The sequence below is a fragment of the Haemorhous mexicanus genome, chromosome 6, assembly GCF_027477595.1.
Source record: "Haemorhous mexicanus isolate bHaeMex1 chromosome 6, bHaeMex1.pri, whole genome shotgun sequence".
NCBI classification, from domain to species: domain Eukaryota; kingdom Metazoa; phylum Chordata; class Aves; order Passeriformes; family Fringillidae; genus Haemorhous; species Haemorhous mexicanus.
In genome coordinates, this window is record NC_082346.1 from 29,452,257 (window position 1) to 29,466,582 (window position 14,326).

General features: G+C 46.5%; 2 protein-coding genes and 1 long non-coding RNA gene across 7 annotated transcripts; 1 reads left to right on the forward strand and 2 right to left on the reverse strand.

Annotated features, from left to right (window-relative positions):
* Positions 1-9: 9 nt before the first annotated feature.
* Positions 10-6,243, forward strand: LOC132329021 (uncharacterized). Its single transcript, XR_009486935.1, has 3 exons — positions 10-380; positions 1,786-1,943; positions 5,538-6,243. It is a non-coding gene; the product is annotated as an uncharacterized LOC132329021 (long non-coding RNA).
* LOC132329019 (peroxisomal succinyl-coenzyme A thioesterase-like) lies at positions 914-8,136 on the reverse strand. The gene is made up of 3 exons (XM_059849580.1): positions 7,568-8,136; positions 4,414-4,616; positions 914-3,601 (listed from the first exon to the last, which is right to left on the reverse strand). The coding sequence occupies exons 1-3, from the start codon at positions 8,103-8,105 to the stop codon at positions 3,026-3,028; spliced, it is 1,317 nt and encodes a 438-aa protein (XP_059705563.1). The 5' UTR covers positions 8,106-8,136; the 3' UTR covers positions 914-3,025.
* A 161-nt stretch (positions 8,137-8,297) lies between these two features.
* On the reverse strand, positions 8,298-14,306 carry LOC132329017 (acyl-coenzyme A thioesterase 1-like). 5 transcript variants are annotated; one of them, XM_059849579.1, is made up of 4 exons: positions 13,279-13,553; positions 12,503-12,670; positions 11,802-12,004; positions 8,298-10,060 (listed from the first exon to the last, which is right to left on the reverse strand). In XM_059849579.1, the coding sequence occupies exons 2-4, from the start codon at positions 12,516-12,518 to the stop codon at positions 9,455-9,457; spliced, it is 825 nt and encodes a 274-aa protein (XP_059705562.1). In that variant the 5' UTR covers positions 12,519-12,670; positions 13,279-13,553; the 3' UTR covers positions 8,298-9,454. The 5 variants fall into 5 exon arrangements, with proteins under 5 accessions (XP_059705562.1, XP_059705561.1, XP_059705558.1 ...); XM_059849578.1 differs by having other exon boundaries at positions 13,263-13,553; XM_059849575.1 differs by lacking the exons at positions 12,503-12,670; positions 13,279-13,553 and adding an exon at positions 13,665-14,306.
* Between the last annotated feature and the right edge of the window lie 20 nt (positions 14,307-14,326).

Consider the following 14,326-nt stretch of genomic DNA (forward strand, 5'->3'; position numbering starts at 1 on the left):
GGCGGCGCTGGCCGCGGCCTGCTCTGAGCCCGGCGCGGGGCTCACGGCCCAGCCGGGGCGCTGGGGAGCCCCAGGGGCAGCTGCGAGGGCCCCCAGCTGAGGCCGGTGCAGCTCATCCTGCCCCCGAGTGAGTGCTGGATGAGTTTTAATGAATGTGAGTCTTAATGGAATGTGATGGGCGTTCGCCTGGCAAAGAATTACTGTGGCGGGTTCCAGGCTCCTCAGTACAAGAGGAGCTACTGGAGAGGGGCCAGTGGAGAACGACAAAGATGATGGATGAGGGGTCTAGAGTCTCTCTCTGGTGAGGAGAGACTGCGGGACCTTGGCCTGTTTCTTCTACAGAAGAGGACAGCTCACCAATAGATACAAATATCTGAAAGGTGGGTCCCAAGAGGAGGTGCCAGACTCTTTTCAGGGGTGCCCGGTGACAGGACAAGGAGAAACGGCCTTAAGCTGAAACATGAGAAGTTCCACCTCAAGGTGAAGAAGAACCTCTTTACACTGTTCCAGCAGAGCACTGGAATAGGCTGCCCAAGGAGGCCATGGAATCTCCCTCTGGAGACAGTCCAAATCCACCTGGACACATGCCTGTGTAACTTGCTCTAGGTGACCCTGCCTTAGCAGGAGAATTGGACTAGGTGATCTCCAGAGGTCTCTTCAGACCCTAACAATTTTGTGAATATAAGCCAATATAAATAACGTGGCTGTAACTAAGGCCATAACCAGGCACTCAGTTTAATACACACATCACGAAATAGCTACACATTCTGCAGAGTGCCTGCAATGCCTCTTGGGTCCCCAGGTAGCATTGTAAATATACAAAAAGCTAGTAAATATACAAAATGCCTGGTTTTCAACAGGTTCTTCTATTAATTATTTTGTCCAGGAAACCGTGATTGACAAAAAAAGGCTCTTTGCAGTAAAATTACATTGGTTTTAATTTTTCCTCCTTTTAAAACAAAGTATCATTCATTTTCCAAACAAATACTTAACATCAAATTCTTACACATGGTTGCTTTTTAATAGTGTTTTATTTCTCTTTCAAACTGCATGTATCTGATAAAATCTAACACTGAATTATTTTAAAAGCTTGTGCTTTAGAAATTAAGTCTGAGACCTCTTAATCTACCTGTTCTGTTTTGGTTTTTTTTAATTTACAATTTAACATTTACTTCCTGAACCTCCGGATTGCAATCTTGAAATGCAGTGCATATGCTGAGGTAGGACTGCAGTGTGGAGACACGGGTATTGGCACTGGGAGTGACAGAACAGGAATAGGGGAGGTGCTGCTCTTGCACAATTAATAACAGCTCTAGCTACTGAAAAGACAGGATCAGGCAGGAACCTTCATACAACAGACAACCCTTTCTCCTACAGTTGCCACTTGAAATGAGTTTGGGAAAAAAGGCAGTCTGACAGGTATGGGTGACACCAAGGAGCACACTGCAGTAGGCTCTGGGGCTGCTTGTGTTAGCAGAGGTTCAGGCACCAGATATGACTTGGCAAAAGCCTATTCAGCTGGTGAGGGAGTTTAGAGACCAGGCACGAAGAGATCTTTTGTGGAGTTTGCAGGATGGAGCTTCTCTTGTAAAATGAGTGGATAAATTGTTCAGTTGGCATTGATTGTGTGTGAAAATATGTGACTTTAATCAAATGATAAGGAATAATAAGAGTTGCAGAAAGCTATTGAGACTGAGCAGCAGCATAATGACAGTTAACTGGAGAGAGATCCCTGAGAGCAAAGCAAAATAGAGTACCACTAATGAAAGTTTTTTATCTTCCTAGGCAGCTCTCAAACTGGTCTGACAAAAATTACTTTGGAAGGAGAAATTTTGTTGATAGAAGCCCTCCTTCAACAGGCCTTCAGCACGAGCACTATTTCAGCAAGACCCTCTTGAGAGATCAACTCATTTGGAAAGAAGTTGTTTCTTTCTACCTGAATGGTGAGGGGCAAAAAAAGGCACTAGCCAAAAATGAATATGGATTAAAAAAAAAAAATCTTGGGCAGTCATGGAAAAGCTATCCTAGATTTGGCTTTGGGTGCTTTTTTTGGAGGGCACTGTTAGTTTGATATGATTCTGAGTTAATCACCATCATAAGGTGACAGCTTTTTACAGTCAGTTTAAATCTACAGGCTAGGTTTTCTGTCTCCCAACTCTGCTTCCTCGCTAAGAACAAGATGATGTCAGCATCTGTTGACATCACTACTAAAGAGTTCCACATGTAATTAATCCCTAACTTAATGGCTGCATTTAGACATGCTCTAACCTATCCAACAGAATCTTAATACCCTGAGTGTCAAACAGCAATCCAAGACATTACAGGAACAGATAGGTACATCCCAAATACAAGACAGTGCTAGTACTGCCATTCTTCTTGGATGACAAGGAAAAGTACTCTTCATTTTTCCATTCAGCACATAGTTCTTTTTGGAAAGAAACAGACTGTCACCAGAAGACCTGTCACAATGCTAAGTAGCTTCAAATTTCTAGTAGGTTTCTCCAGCTTCATGTAAACGGTAAACATTTCTGAAGTGTATATGGCTGTAAATATGAGAATTCTGGGGTAAGGTAGCTTAGGACCCAAAGTCAGAGTCATCATTATTTGGATATCTACATTTATCATCCGTCATTGCCGAGGTGTGATCCTCTCTGTCACTGCTGAGGGTGCCGGCTGCCTGTTAACATTCTGTGAGGTGTAAATACTGCAAGCAAGGAAGTACCTACTACTCTCTTCAGGTACTTGTTTCTTCATATCATGACCACTTTGAGCTGTCAAATTTGTATCACAGTGCAGCCTGTTTGTTGTTTCACATCTCCTCTGTTTACCTAGTTAAATTAACTTAGACTGCTCCAAATAAATCTCTTTCTTTTTAGATTTATACTTGTAACTAAGTAGTCATTTAGTTTTCTTATTTCACAGCTTGTCTCAGTCAATCCCTTCAATTCACCAGTCATCACCAGTTATTTTGGTGGCTCAAGTTCAGTCCTTGCAGATCTGCAACAGCTTGCATGTGTTTGGGTGTTCATCCCAAGTGCAAGTGCAGAAACTCCTGAATTTTTCCCCAGGAGTGTTCCTGTGCATGGGCATGTGCTTTGCTCTCTCCACCCCCCTGAACAGGCACCCCCAAAACACGATCCATAGCTACCTGACAAAATGGAGTAGAAGGAGGATCAATTCGGTGACCTGCTCCTGGATAACTCAGGAGTTGAAAGTTCTCTTTCCCATGCTGGCGTAGACGCCTGATTGCCAGCTCAGCATATAAGGAGCTCTTCCACATCCGATCATCTTCCCCTACCACTAAGAGAAGGTGACCTTCTGCTTTTTCAATGGGGATCACGCTAGAAGAATTAGCAGGATTCATTGGGTCATCCAGAGCTTCAAAAATGTCAAATACACCAGAGTCAGAGACACTGACTTTCTTCATATCAAAACGCAGCCCGGGCAGAGTCGTCTCACCGTAATGGAGGTCTGCAATTGTGTTTGAACTACAGCCAGAGATTGAGACAGCAGCCACTACTTCTGGCAGGAAGGTGATCATGGAGAGTGCTAATTCTGCCCCTTTCCCAGTCCCAATCACTCCAACTCCTGGTCCTTTCACCTTTAGATAAGATAGGGGGTGGAGAAGAGAGGAAGAAATGAATAAAGGAAGCATACATTATAATGGGATTAGCCATTAATTGACTTTGGAGTTGTTTTATTAAAAAAAAGGTTAGGTTAATTATTGATGTAACCTGTTGGAAAGTGATAGTCTGGACCCATGCTCCTCCTTCTGTTTAAGGTCTTATTTTTCAGGGACACCAAGAGAAATCAAACCCCACAAAAAATACCGACAGGCACAAGGCATACCATCACTCAGTCTTGACCTGGTCCCTACTGCATATGTTAATGCAAATTTTTTCTCATTTTCCTAAAACAGGTAACAGGAAATTAAAGTCTCAGGAAAATAAACTAACTTCATAAATTACATTTGAAGGATTAGATAAGTAGCATTTGTCTTGTCTTTTTCTAGCCTGGAAAGTAAAACTGAAAGCAACATCCCACATCATCAAATTCATTCTTTCAGCTACTATGAGCAATGTCATATCATCCTCTCTTAAAACTAATTGCTTTCATGTAAGAAAAAAACCCAAACAGGCCCAACATTTTCATCACCACTGGTCCTGTCTGAAGGATACTCCAGCATTCACTATCTTACTGACCAGCAATCTTCTAGCTCCAGCATGAATTTAACAGATACTTTGTGCTGGAAGAAATCCACTCTCCCCAATCATATGTGTAAGCCACTATTGGGCCTAAGTTTGCCCAGCAGAAACTGATACTCAAAATATTAAAAAAAAAATCACCACCACCAGCACTTAGGCATAACTGCTAAACCCGCCCTAGTCCCAAGAGATTTCTTATTGCACTCACCTTTGGGTGACGCTGTAGGAACCTTGCTGCCTCCTCAAAGTACTCAAGTTTTAATTCTTTCAAGACCATAGGAAGATCTTCAAAGTCAAAATATGGCAGAGAAAGAGCAGCAAAACCATGGGTAGCCAGGAGACTGGATCTCAATTCAATCAAGCCTCCTTCATCACCATACATGTCAATCACTCCTGGAAAGGGACCATCCCCTATATTACAGAGAAGAATTACAAAGGAAAAGTTATCAAACAGGACACAAAAAACTATCAGGTGAAGAGTGAACAACAAAATACAGAATGCTTAAGACATTTGCTATTAATAGTCATATAAGACATTAGCTATTAATAGTCATTATTTTTCCATTTGCACAGCAGAGATTTAAGAGAACCAGTGCTGTATCCTGCTCCAGCTATTTCAGACTAAGATTAGGTCCAAGTTCTTACATTCCTGTAAAAATATATGAAGTTACAGGTTTCACTTTTTAAAACAAAACAAAAAAAAATCAACCAACAAAAACCCCAAAACAAACACACAAAAACACAACAAAAATAACAACAGTTCTAAATGTAATTTTCCATGGTCTTAACCTCCTGCCCTCAGACCAACCATACACCAAGTCAGCTATTTTCCCACAAAGTCACTTTTTAATTAGCAAAGTGCAAGCTCATGAGTAATGAGGCAAGAGCACTGAGACCTTGAAATTCTACAAAACTTACGTAAACTCTGAAATAAACTGCATTGAGCAAAGCCCAACAAAGATAATCCATTGTTAAAATCAACTGGACTTACTAGCTCTGGCTCAAGCTCAGCACTGTAAGCCTTGGCAGGAGAACTGCTCCTGATAAGACGGGAGGCCGAACTGAGAGCTGTGTGGGTGCAGCTGTGTGTGCAGGGTGATGTACAGATAAACGTGCACATACATGTGTACGATCTGTCCCACCAAACTACAGAAATAATCAGAAGCACAATTTTAAACAGCTGTGCTTTTGCAGCCAAGCTCATGTTGTAAAATGTTTGTATGCCAAGCCAGGAGATCTTAGGTTAAAAAGCTAAAGATGCTACTTAATGGAGCTTTAAAGACCCTAAGCAAGCTAATTTTTTTCTTTTTTTTTTTTTTTCCTGGCCACCAGATGTCACATCTTATGTGCCCTGATCCAGCTCACTACAACCATCTCAGGACAAAGAGGACACACTTGTTGCAAGAGTGTGTTAACTCTCTGACACTTCTTGTATGTGCTAAAGAAAAGGTCTCTGGCATTTCAACAGACTTGAGAAAAGGAAGTTTTCTTCCTTTTCCTTTTAGCATGTCCTTCCTAGACATGCTAAATGGTGGAAACCTCCCAGATTAAAGAATTAAGAAGTCAGAAGGGGACTGAAGCATGCTTTTGGGTTCTTACTTGTTCAGTTCTGGTCTTTTTTTCATTGAAGTTCAATATTCTACTTGAGAGAAAATAGGTTGAGATAAATTTATATTATAATGCTATGATCAGCAGTAACCTTTAGTTAGCAGCAGCCAGCCAATATGGCAAGAAAATACATTTTTAATCATCACTCCTACCTGGAAAGCTTCTAGCAAGAGCATGTAATCAGAACATAGTCATAGATGAATGTGTTTCTCTCTCATGAAGACACCCTTTAACTTGCACCAAGATCCTGGTCTGCTTCTCTGAGTGCCTACACATGCCCAAGTATATGGGTCCTGCAGAGCTCACTAAAAAGCAGGATAAAATGGGCTAGACAACTTTACCAACATTTAAAAACAAACAAACCTCCACATCTGTAACTTATTCCTGAACTGAGAAATCGCTTTCATATTAAAATTACATCATAAGCCCATTTGTCCTCTCACTTTTAATAAGAATGATTCGCATTTAAGATTCCTATCTTAAAAATATTAACATTTTTTTGTCCCTGGAGCAAAGGAGGGTATGGTCATAATGCTTTAACTGGATCCTCCATCATGAGGGATGGCAATATCATTTAAGCAATGATTCCAGACTTTTCAACACTATTACAATGCCAGAGTTTCTAAAGGGGAAAATGCAGTTTCATCTTGCAGATATCTGGATTCCCACTGAGCTCAGCAGAAATCAAACTCATCCTCTAAGGCAGGATAGATCAAAACAATGTCTCAGAGATGGAAAATCCAGCATGCTGACTAAACATCTGAAATTCAAAGTTCAATCTCTGTTGTTTTTTTCCTCAGCGGACTTTGGATCCGTATCTAAATGGATAAAAAAAAAAATCATTGGTTTGGAATGAAAATACTTAAATACTTAATAACTGTAGTGATACTTAAAGGACTTGCTGAACCAAGTAGTTTTAAATTAGAGGTAATGTGGAGGGCAGTTCCAGTACCCACAACAGTCAGGGAACTACAAGAAGTTTAACTCATGTTTACTCAGAAGTTCAGCTCAAGTGTACAAACAAAACCACTAGTGTAAGGTTTTGTTTTCCAACACCACTCACAGACCATCAGAATATTACACTTCATAAAGCACAACCATCTCATAAGCAGAACAGGCAGAACTTGCTCATAAAACCATTTTGGTTTTATACCACAAATGTAACCCAACTACTAACTGTAGTAACTCTGTAGGAACAGAGGTGAGATACATATATCTTTTAGAATTTCATCTGCTGCTCTGCCTCCTGGCTTGTGTTTCAAAGGGAAGAAAACACAAGCTTTTACCTTTTTCAGTCCTACTTAGGGTAAAATCCTTGGGACATTCAGCACAGGCTGAATAAAATGCATTAGCTTTTCTGGATGTTAGATTCTGGTACTCCAGAGCAAACATCAAACCTACTGAAAAATCACAGGCCGAGCACAGCAACGAAGTAAACTCTACAACCCCTGTTCTCCTTTCGCTCCTGTCCCGCAAGAGCCGCCTCCCCGTGCCCGCCGCGCTCGCTGCCGCCGAGAAGGACCAGGCGGGGCGGCCACGCGAGAGCCGGGCCCTGTAGCGACAAACACTTGGGATATCCTCTTAAGAGTTCAGGGCCACCTGTCTGCAGGGCAGCGTTCGGCTGTTAAGGAATGCGGATTCCCCCGGTGACAGCCTCTGCAAGAGTTTATTTTGCGAGATTTTCCTTGCTCTAGTCCGAGAAGGCGGGGGGTCCCGCCAGCCTCGGGCCGAAGGTCTCGGGCCGGGGCACTCACCCGGCGGCAGGAAAAGAGAGCCCCTTACGACTCCTTCCTTCAGCCGGATCCTCCGCACGCCGGGGGCCGTGAACAACCTCTGCACCTCGACCTTGGCCATCACGGGCCCGGGTATGGAGCCGGGCGGGCTGTGACCCTGGTGGACCAACACCTCCACCTTCATCGGGGCGCTGGTGTTGCGGGGAACGAGCCGCTGGTACGGCCTCTCCATGCCGGCGGGGGCCAGGCTCCAAAAGAGCCCCATGGGCTCCACGCCGGTGTAGTCCCCGCCGTGTGAGGCGTCCGTACCCAGGTGCAGCTCCCCGCGACCGTCCGCCCGGTAGTGCGCGCACGACTGGAAGAGGCAGCCGCGCTCGTCGGCCGCCACCGCCCGCAGGGTCACCGGCTGCCCCGGGCTCAGTCCCGCCACCCGCGTCTCTACCCGCTCGTCCGCCGGCCCGGCGGTGGGGGACACGGCCAGGCTGGCAGCCCGTCGGGCCGGCGGGGTGTGCAGCAGGGCCCGCGCCGGGGCGGCGGCGGCGGCCAGCGCTCTCCACATGGCGTCGGCAGTGACGGGTGCGCGGTGTGGCCGCGCCGCCCGCAATATCGGTACTGCGGCCGCCGCCCCTTCCAGGCGTCCCCAATGGAAAGCAGAGCCCCTCCCCGCCCCCCAGCCCCGCAAGGCCGCCAGCCCCGGGCCGCTCCCGCCTCCACCAAATCATCCAACTGACTGGAGCAGCGAGCCGTGGGCAGCGGTTAAAGTTTCACTTTAATGTACGCCATTACAAGTGCGGTGGATGCAAAACGCACAAACGGGCGTGACGCACAGGCAACAGCAGAGGCCGCATACGGGCTGCAGGCACTGGCGGGTACGACGTGCTCGGGGACACAGTGCAAATGCGCCGGCAACTCACAGCGTCTTCTCCTTGAACCCCACGCTAGGGTGCACAAAGTTACTGCCCATCGCGGCGGGGCTGAGCGCTGACCCCGCTGCGCAGAGAGCAGCGGGCGTGCAGCCGGAGCCCCACTCCGCCACTGCGGGCCGGCTGCCTCAGGCCCCTTCCAGGCCGCCTCACGGAGCCGCCGCCGGGCTGTTCTCAGCAGCCCTTAGGAGCAGCTGAGACGGCATTTGGGGAATGTACAGGCAAGGAGCTCTGACAGTGCTGCGGATCTCCACAGCGATACCCAGCCGTGCTGACGAGACGCCCGGGAGCGACTCCAGGATGACAACTAACAGGACCTGTTCTGTTGTTACTTCATGCTTACGAACTTCCACAGACTGTTTAAACGTCTCATTTCTACTGCATGCTCTCAAAACATCACATCAAGCTATGGGCTGGTTTGTTGCCTATAAATGTGAAGCATTACCTGAGGGTGCTGGCACAGTAGTACTCCTTTTGATAAGTGAAATATTAGATATTTTTAAGGCAGATGCATTTTAGTGGTTTGAGAGAAGGGCAAGGAATAACAAAGGAGGGAGAAGTGCACAGGGAGAACAGAAAGATTACTGAAGGCAGATTACTGCCTCCAGAAAAACTGGAATACTGAAAATAGAACACAAAACTGGGTATACATCTCTGAGAAGGCCAAGGCATGTTTTCATCCTGGTTCTGAGCTTGGATGAGAACCTACCACTTAAATTCACACTCAAAGCACACAGCCTTACCACCGTTTGTTTTCCACAGCTTATAACCCCGTACTACTTAAAACAGGAGGCCAAGGCCTCTAACCAAGATTAGAGGAAGGTGTAACAAGGAGGCTGGTTTCTTGCTTTCACCAACCATCATCCTCCAAGAAACCTAATATTCTCTGATGTTCCTTGTTCTCATTCTGAGCCATTTAACAAAACAATTTAAGAAAACATTTAACAAAACCAGCATCTTCATATGTAAAGTAACCTAATTCATATCAGAGCTTACTGCATGTTCCAGATGGCTTGCCTGTGAGGTGTTTATGAAAGAAAGCTTGGATTTGCTGCCAAGCATCTATCTGTGCCTCACAGTGTGCCTTGGGCTCCCCTCCCCACATCACAGGCTTGCCAAATAGCAGGTGCATTGAGGCTGCACACATTGGGAAAAAGGGAGGTTCAATGTAGTGTCCTGCTCCAGGATAACAGACTATCTCAGGCTTTTCCTTCCCATGAGCTTGCAAACGCTTGCTCCCCTCAACTGCAAAGAATTCACTTTTCCAGTTGTGATCATCCTGGCCAACAATGAACAAGAAGCAACACTCAGCCTTCTCCAAAGGGATAAAGCTTTGCTGGTCAGGCCCTTCTAGCGGGCTGTTCAATACATCAATAATATCAGCAATGCCGGACTTGCCGACCTTGATGCGTTTTGGATTGATACCAAGGGGTGGAATGGTAATGTCCTTGTAGTGGAGCACGGCACCCACATTTGCCACTGAGCCATTGATAAGGGCAGTGGCTGTGATGCCCTTTAGGAAGGAGGCCATGGAGACGCACAGGTCACCTCCCTTCGAGTGTCCAAGCAAACCAATTCCTGGACCTTTAACCTGGAGGTGAGAGAAGAGAAACAACAAGCAATGAACCATGGTATGCCACTTGTTTAATATATTGCCATGTTTGCAGCTGTATCTGTCCCAAATTTGGACCCCACCCTGTGTAGAGGGCCCATGTCTGAAGGATCCTAGGCACTGTTCTGTGCTTGATTTATGATCCTAAGCCCTACTAAGACTGCAGCTATCATCCTAACAAAGCTATGAGGTTCAGTGCTGAAGCAGAGAATACAGCTGTGCTTGCAAACGAGCAGTCCCAGATTCACTTTATTCATAATGCAGTTAAGAGAAGAAGAGGGAAAGTGCAGGGGAGGCCTCCTCTGCAGTTGCTTTCTTTCAGTGCAAAATGCTCAAAGCCAGCAATGCCTATGATATTGTCATCACTTATGTTAATGTATTTCTTATATTCAAGGTTCCCCTATTAAGAAGCTGACGTGGGGTATCAGGTTTCACATGAGCTGCTCTCCTGCTTCTCTAGAATGTTTGATATCTAACTCACAGGAAGCAGTCTGAGGTAGCTTACTCATTAAAATTTATCTTAAAAATATAACCTATTAAAACCATTTTTCTAGGAGAATTGTACAGTCCCCTGGAGTCAATCTACACTAGGTTACCTTCATTTTCTTTTACACAAGGCAAATTAACTAGAATAGGAAAGTTAAATAACCTTACTGGGTGCTGAAATCCTGTAAGGATCCTGGAAGAAGGTTAGCTAATACCACAACTCTTCAATATCCAAAGACTCTCAGGGGCAAATAGGCTCTGAGACAGCATCAGAATCTAATACCTTCTGTGTCTTATCACCGTTGTAACAGGCTTCAAACACATTGACTTTGAAGTATGGGAAGGGAGGAATTAGAAAATATGGCTGAAACTTTGCAACACATTAAAAACATGGTGAAAACAGCAGTGGAGGTATTAATGGGAGGCAATGGTACTGTACTGCTCTCAAAGGAAAAAAAATGCAGGGTGAAGCAATTTTCAGATTTTTTTGGGCAGAGAAGTGCCATGAGCAGTTAAAGTTAAGGTAACTAAAAAGCAGTCAAGACCTTTAACAACTACTCATCTTTCCGAGGTTGAGGAAGGTATTTATTTTCATTCTCCAGAGAAACCAAGTGTTGGTTTGTGCAATTCTAGCTACTTTCACTCACAGCTACTTATAAGGAGATGCAGAATTGAGCAGGGCTCTCTTCCAAGAGGTGCTGAATTAGAAGGATCCCTAAGTGCACAACCAGCTACTAAAACCCATACTTATGAAATACCAACATTTGGAGTGATTTTAAGAGCTTATAAAATACACAGCATCAAATGTGTATTGGTGGACTTCCTTGAGTTTCCTTGGTTTCCCTGAGACCTGGATCACAGAAGGCTATCACGTGCTCCACAACTGAAAAGGACATTTAGTCCTGAAGGACATTCTACAGAGCATAAATCTAAAATCCCCACTGCAAGTCCAGTAAGCCTCCAGGAAACTAGCACCCTAGTTATGACACTGGGTTGAATGGAGTAGAAATTACCAGTATGTGACCAATGTGTCACTGTTTCACTTGGCCAGTTGAAAAGGAAGAGTTGGAATAATCTGTCAGAGAGACATTTTAATGGGAGTTAAAGATATAAAACAGTAACAGCCAACTCAACAGCAATGCTATTTTAAGTACAGCAGCTCTGCCCCATCTGTAGTCTGACAGGACCTAACTGATAAGAGTTCACTGTAGTGAGACTCAATGAACAAACTAACCTGGGTGTGGTGTAACATATAGTTTACAGCTTCTTCAAAATATTCCAGGTGGAATTCCTTCATCCCTTTGGGGAGATCTTCATAGCTGTAGAAAGCCAGAGCCAGCACAGCAAAGCCATGGTTGGCCAGCAGGCATGCTCTGTATTCAGGGAGTCCTCCTCCAGCTCCATACAAGTCAATAATTCCTGGAAAGGGGCCACTTCCTGAGAGAGACCACATAACAGGACACATTAACCCACAATTTTTAACTATATTCCAAACTCATAGGCCTTGGCATGTGTCTCAAAAAAAAAAAAAAAAAAAAAAAAGAAAGAAAATTACAGCAGCAGAATGGTATTGAGGGTCCTAAATTACTGTGACAGTTTTATTGAAGTGGCTACATTGCTTCAAGATTAAACAAACTAGCACAAATTAGCAGGTCTGCTAATGTTTTAGATAACATCAGGAAACAGGGAGCTGGAAGAGAAGGGATCTTTTGACAGTCACAATTGGTTCTCTGTATCATGTAAATTCACTGCAAATGTATTAAGCTCTGCTTCAAAAAACCCCAGCAGGATTCTCCTTAGTGCATTTCTCAGAAGGCTGATAAAAAAAAAAATCTCATCTTCTGATGGTTCCAGCTTCTCAATTTTAGTGTAAATGACATCAGTCACTTATTCTGGGATTAAGAGAAGAAAGTATCTGAAACCAGCCTTGCTTACCTGGTAAGGGAAGCATTACATTGGGTTCATCATGGGACAGGGACTGAAGTCCAGAGCTGAGAGGGATTGCTGCAAAGTACTACCCAAGTATGGAAATGAGGAGGCCAAGAGGGAGACTTCCATTCCGGCTCAGGAAGGAGGGTGAGGCTTCCCTCAGGGGTCTGCAGACTAACATCAAACATGTGTAACAAGCAAGAACTAGAAATTCACCTCCAACCCCAAGGAGACAGATGAAGTCAGAGCAGTCAGACCTAAGGCACTGGCTGGCACAACACATATGCTATCTGGGACAGACAGGAAAGAAAGGGGAGAGGGGAAGGCACGTCCTGCATAGAGGAGGCTCCCTGGGGTTCCAGAGATATGCTTGGTGAAAACCTCTGTATCGCAGGGGCAGGAAAGGTGGGATGCTGTGGGGGTGTAGCGACTACAGAACCAAGGGAATGCAAGAGATGAGGTTTCCTACAGAAAACTAGTAGAAATCAGGACAGCGGATGGAAGCATAACAGAGCATTTGTCAGGCAATCTGAAAAACTCACAGGCCCTTTTCATTATTTTCTGACAAAAATACTGCCAGAGCAAGTCTCTCCAATGTTTTCCTTGACCTGCTCACAAACAGGGAAGAACTGGGGATAAATGTGGCAGCAAAAGGCAACTTGGGCTACAGCAAGTAGGACATTACTAAGTTCAGGATGTGTGGAGAGGCTGGAAAGGGAAGCCACAGATTTAAACTCCACAGTTTAGAAAAGCATCTTCCACTTACTCAAAAGAATTACCACCTGATTTTCCTGGAAAACTGCAAGGTGCAGGAAAGGTGCCTTGAAAACTGGCTGACTCCACCACCCATGGCATTTGGGAACAAAAAGTGTACTGTGATCAATGCCTTCATGTCCAGTAGAAGTCAGTTAAACAGACACACGTGCTTCACCACATGAAGCCTCTCCGTGTGAGGAGTACGGCCAGCAGATCAAAGCTGGTCGGGCTGATCAGGCCACGCCTTGAGGAGTGTCCAGTCCCTACCGGCGAGACGCAGCTCCCCCTTGTCCTCTGCCGGGTCGGGAGCGCTAGGGGAGCCCAGAGGCGGTCTGGCTCGGAACCTGCGAATGCGGGGCTGCAAGTAGAGGCAGCAACTTGGGGGAAGGAGCCCGGCATGGCCGGTACTCACCGGGGGGCAGGAAAAGCGTCGCCCGGATCCTCCCTTCTCGCACCGGGACTCTCCGCACCCCGTCCCCCAGGAACGCCCGCTCGTGCTGCGCCTGGGCCAGGAGCCGCCCGGGGCGCTCCCCGTGGCCCTCAAACACCTCCAGCTGCAGGAGGAAGGGGCTCTGCACGTCCCGCTTTACCAGCCGCCAGAAAGGCTTCTGGGGCTGCAAAGCCCAGAGCAGCCCCATGGGCTCCAGGCCGGAGAAGCTGCCTCCCGGCAGCGCAGGAGAGCGGGCGAGGTCCAGCTCCCCGTCGTCGCCCGCCTGGTAGTGGGCACTGGCCTGGAAGAGCTCTCCGGTCTCGTCCCGCAAGGACGTCCGCAGAGTGACCTGCTGCCGCGGGCCGAGGCCCTGCACGGCGATGGCCAGCGGCTCATCGAAGAGGCTGCGGGCGGCGGGCGACAGGCGGATGGAGGGGGCCATGGAGGAGAGTCCCTGGGCGGGCGCTGTCCCGGGGCTCCACGCGGGGCCGCGGCTCCGTGGGGCTGCAGATGCGGGGCCGGGCCAGGGCAGCCGCCTTTGCCAGGCGCGGCAGCTGGCCCGGCACAGGGAGCGGGCACTGACCTGCCACATGGCTCCGGATCGCTCCCGCCTCTGGGGGCGGATTCTGGGGCAGATCCCCGCG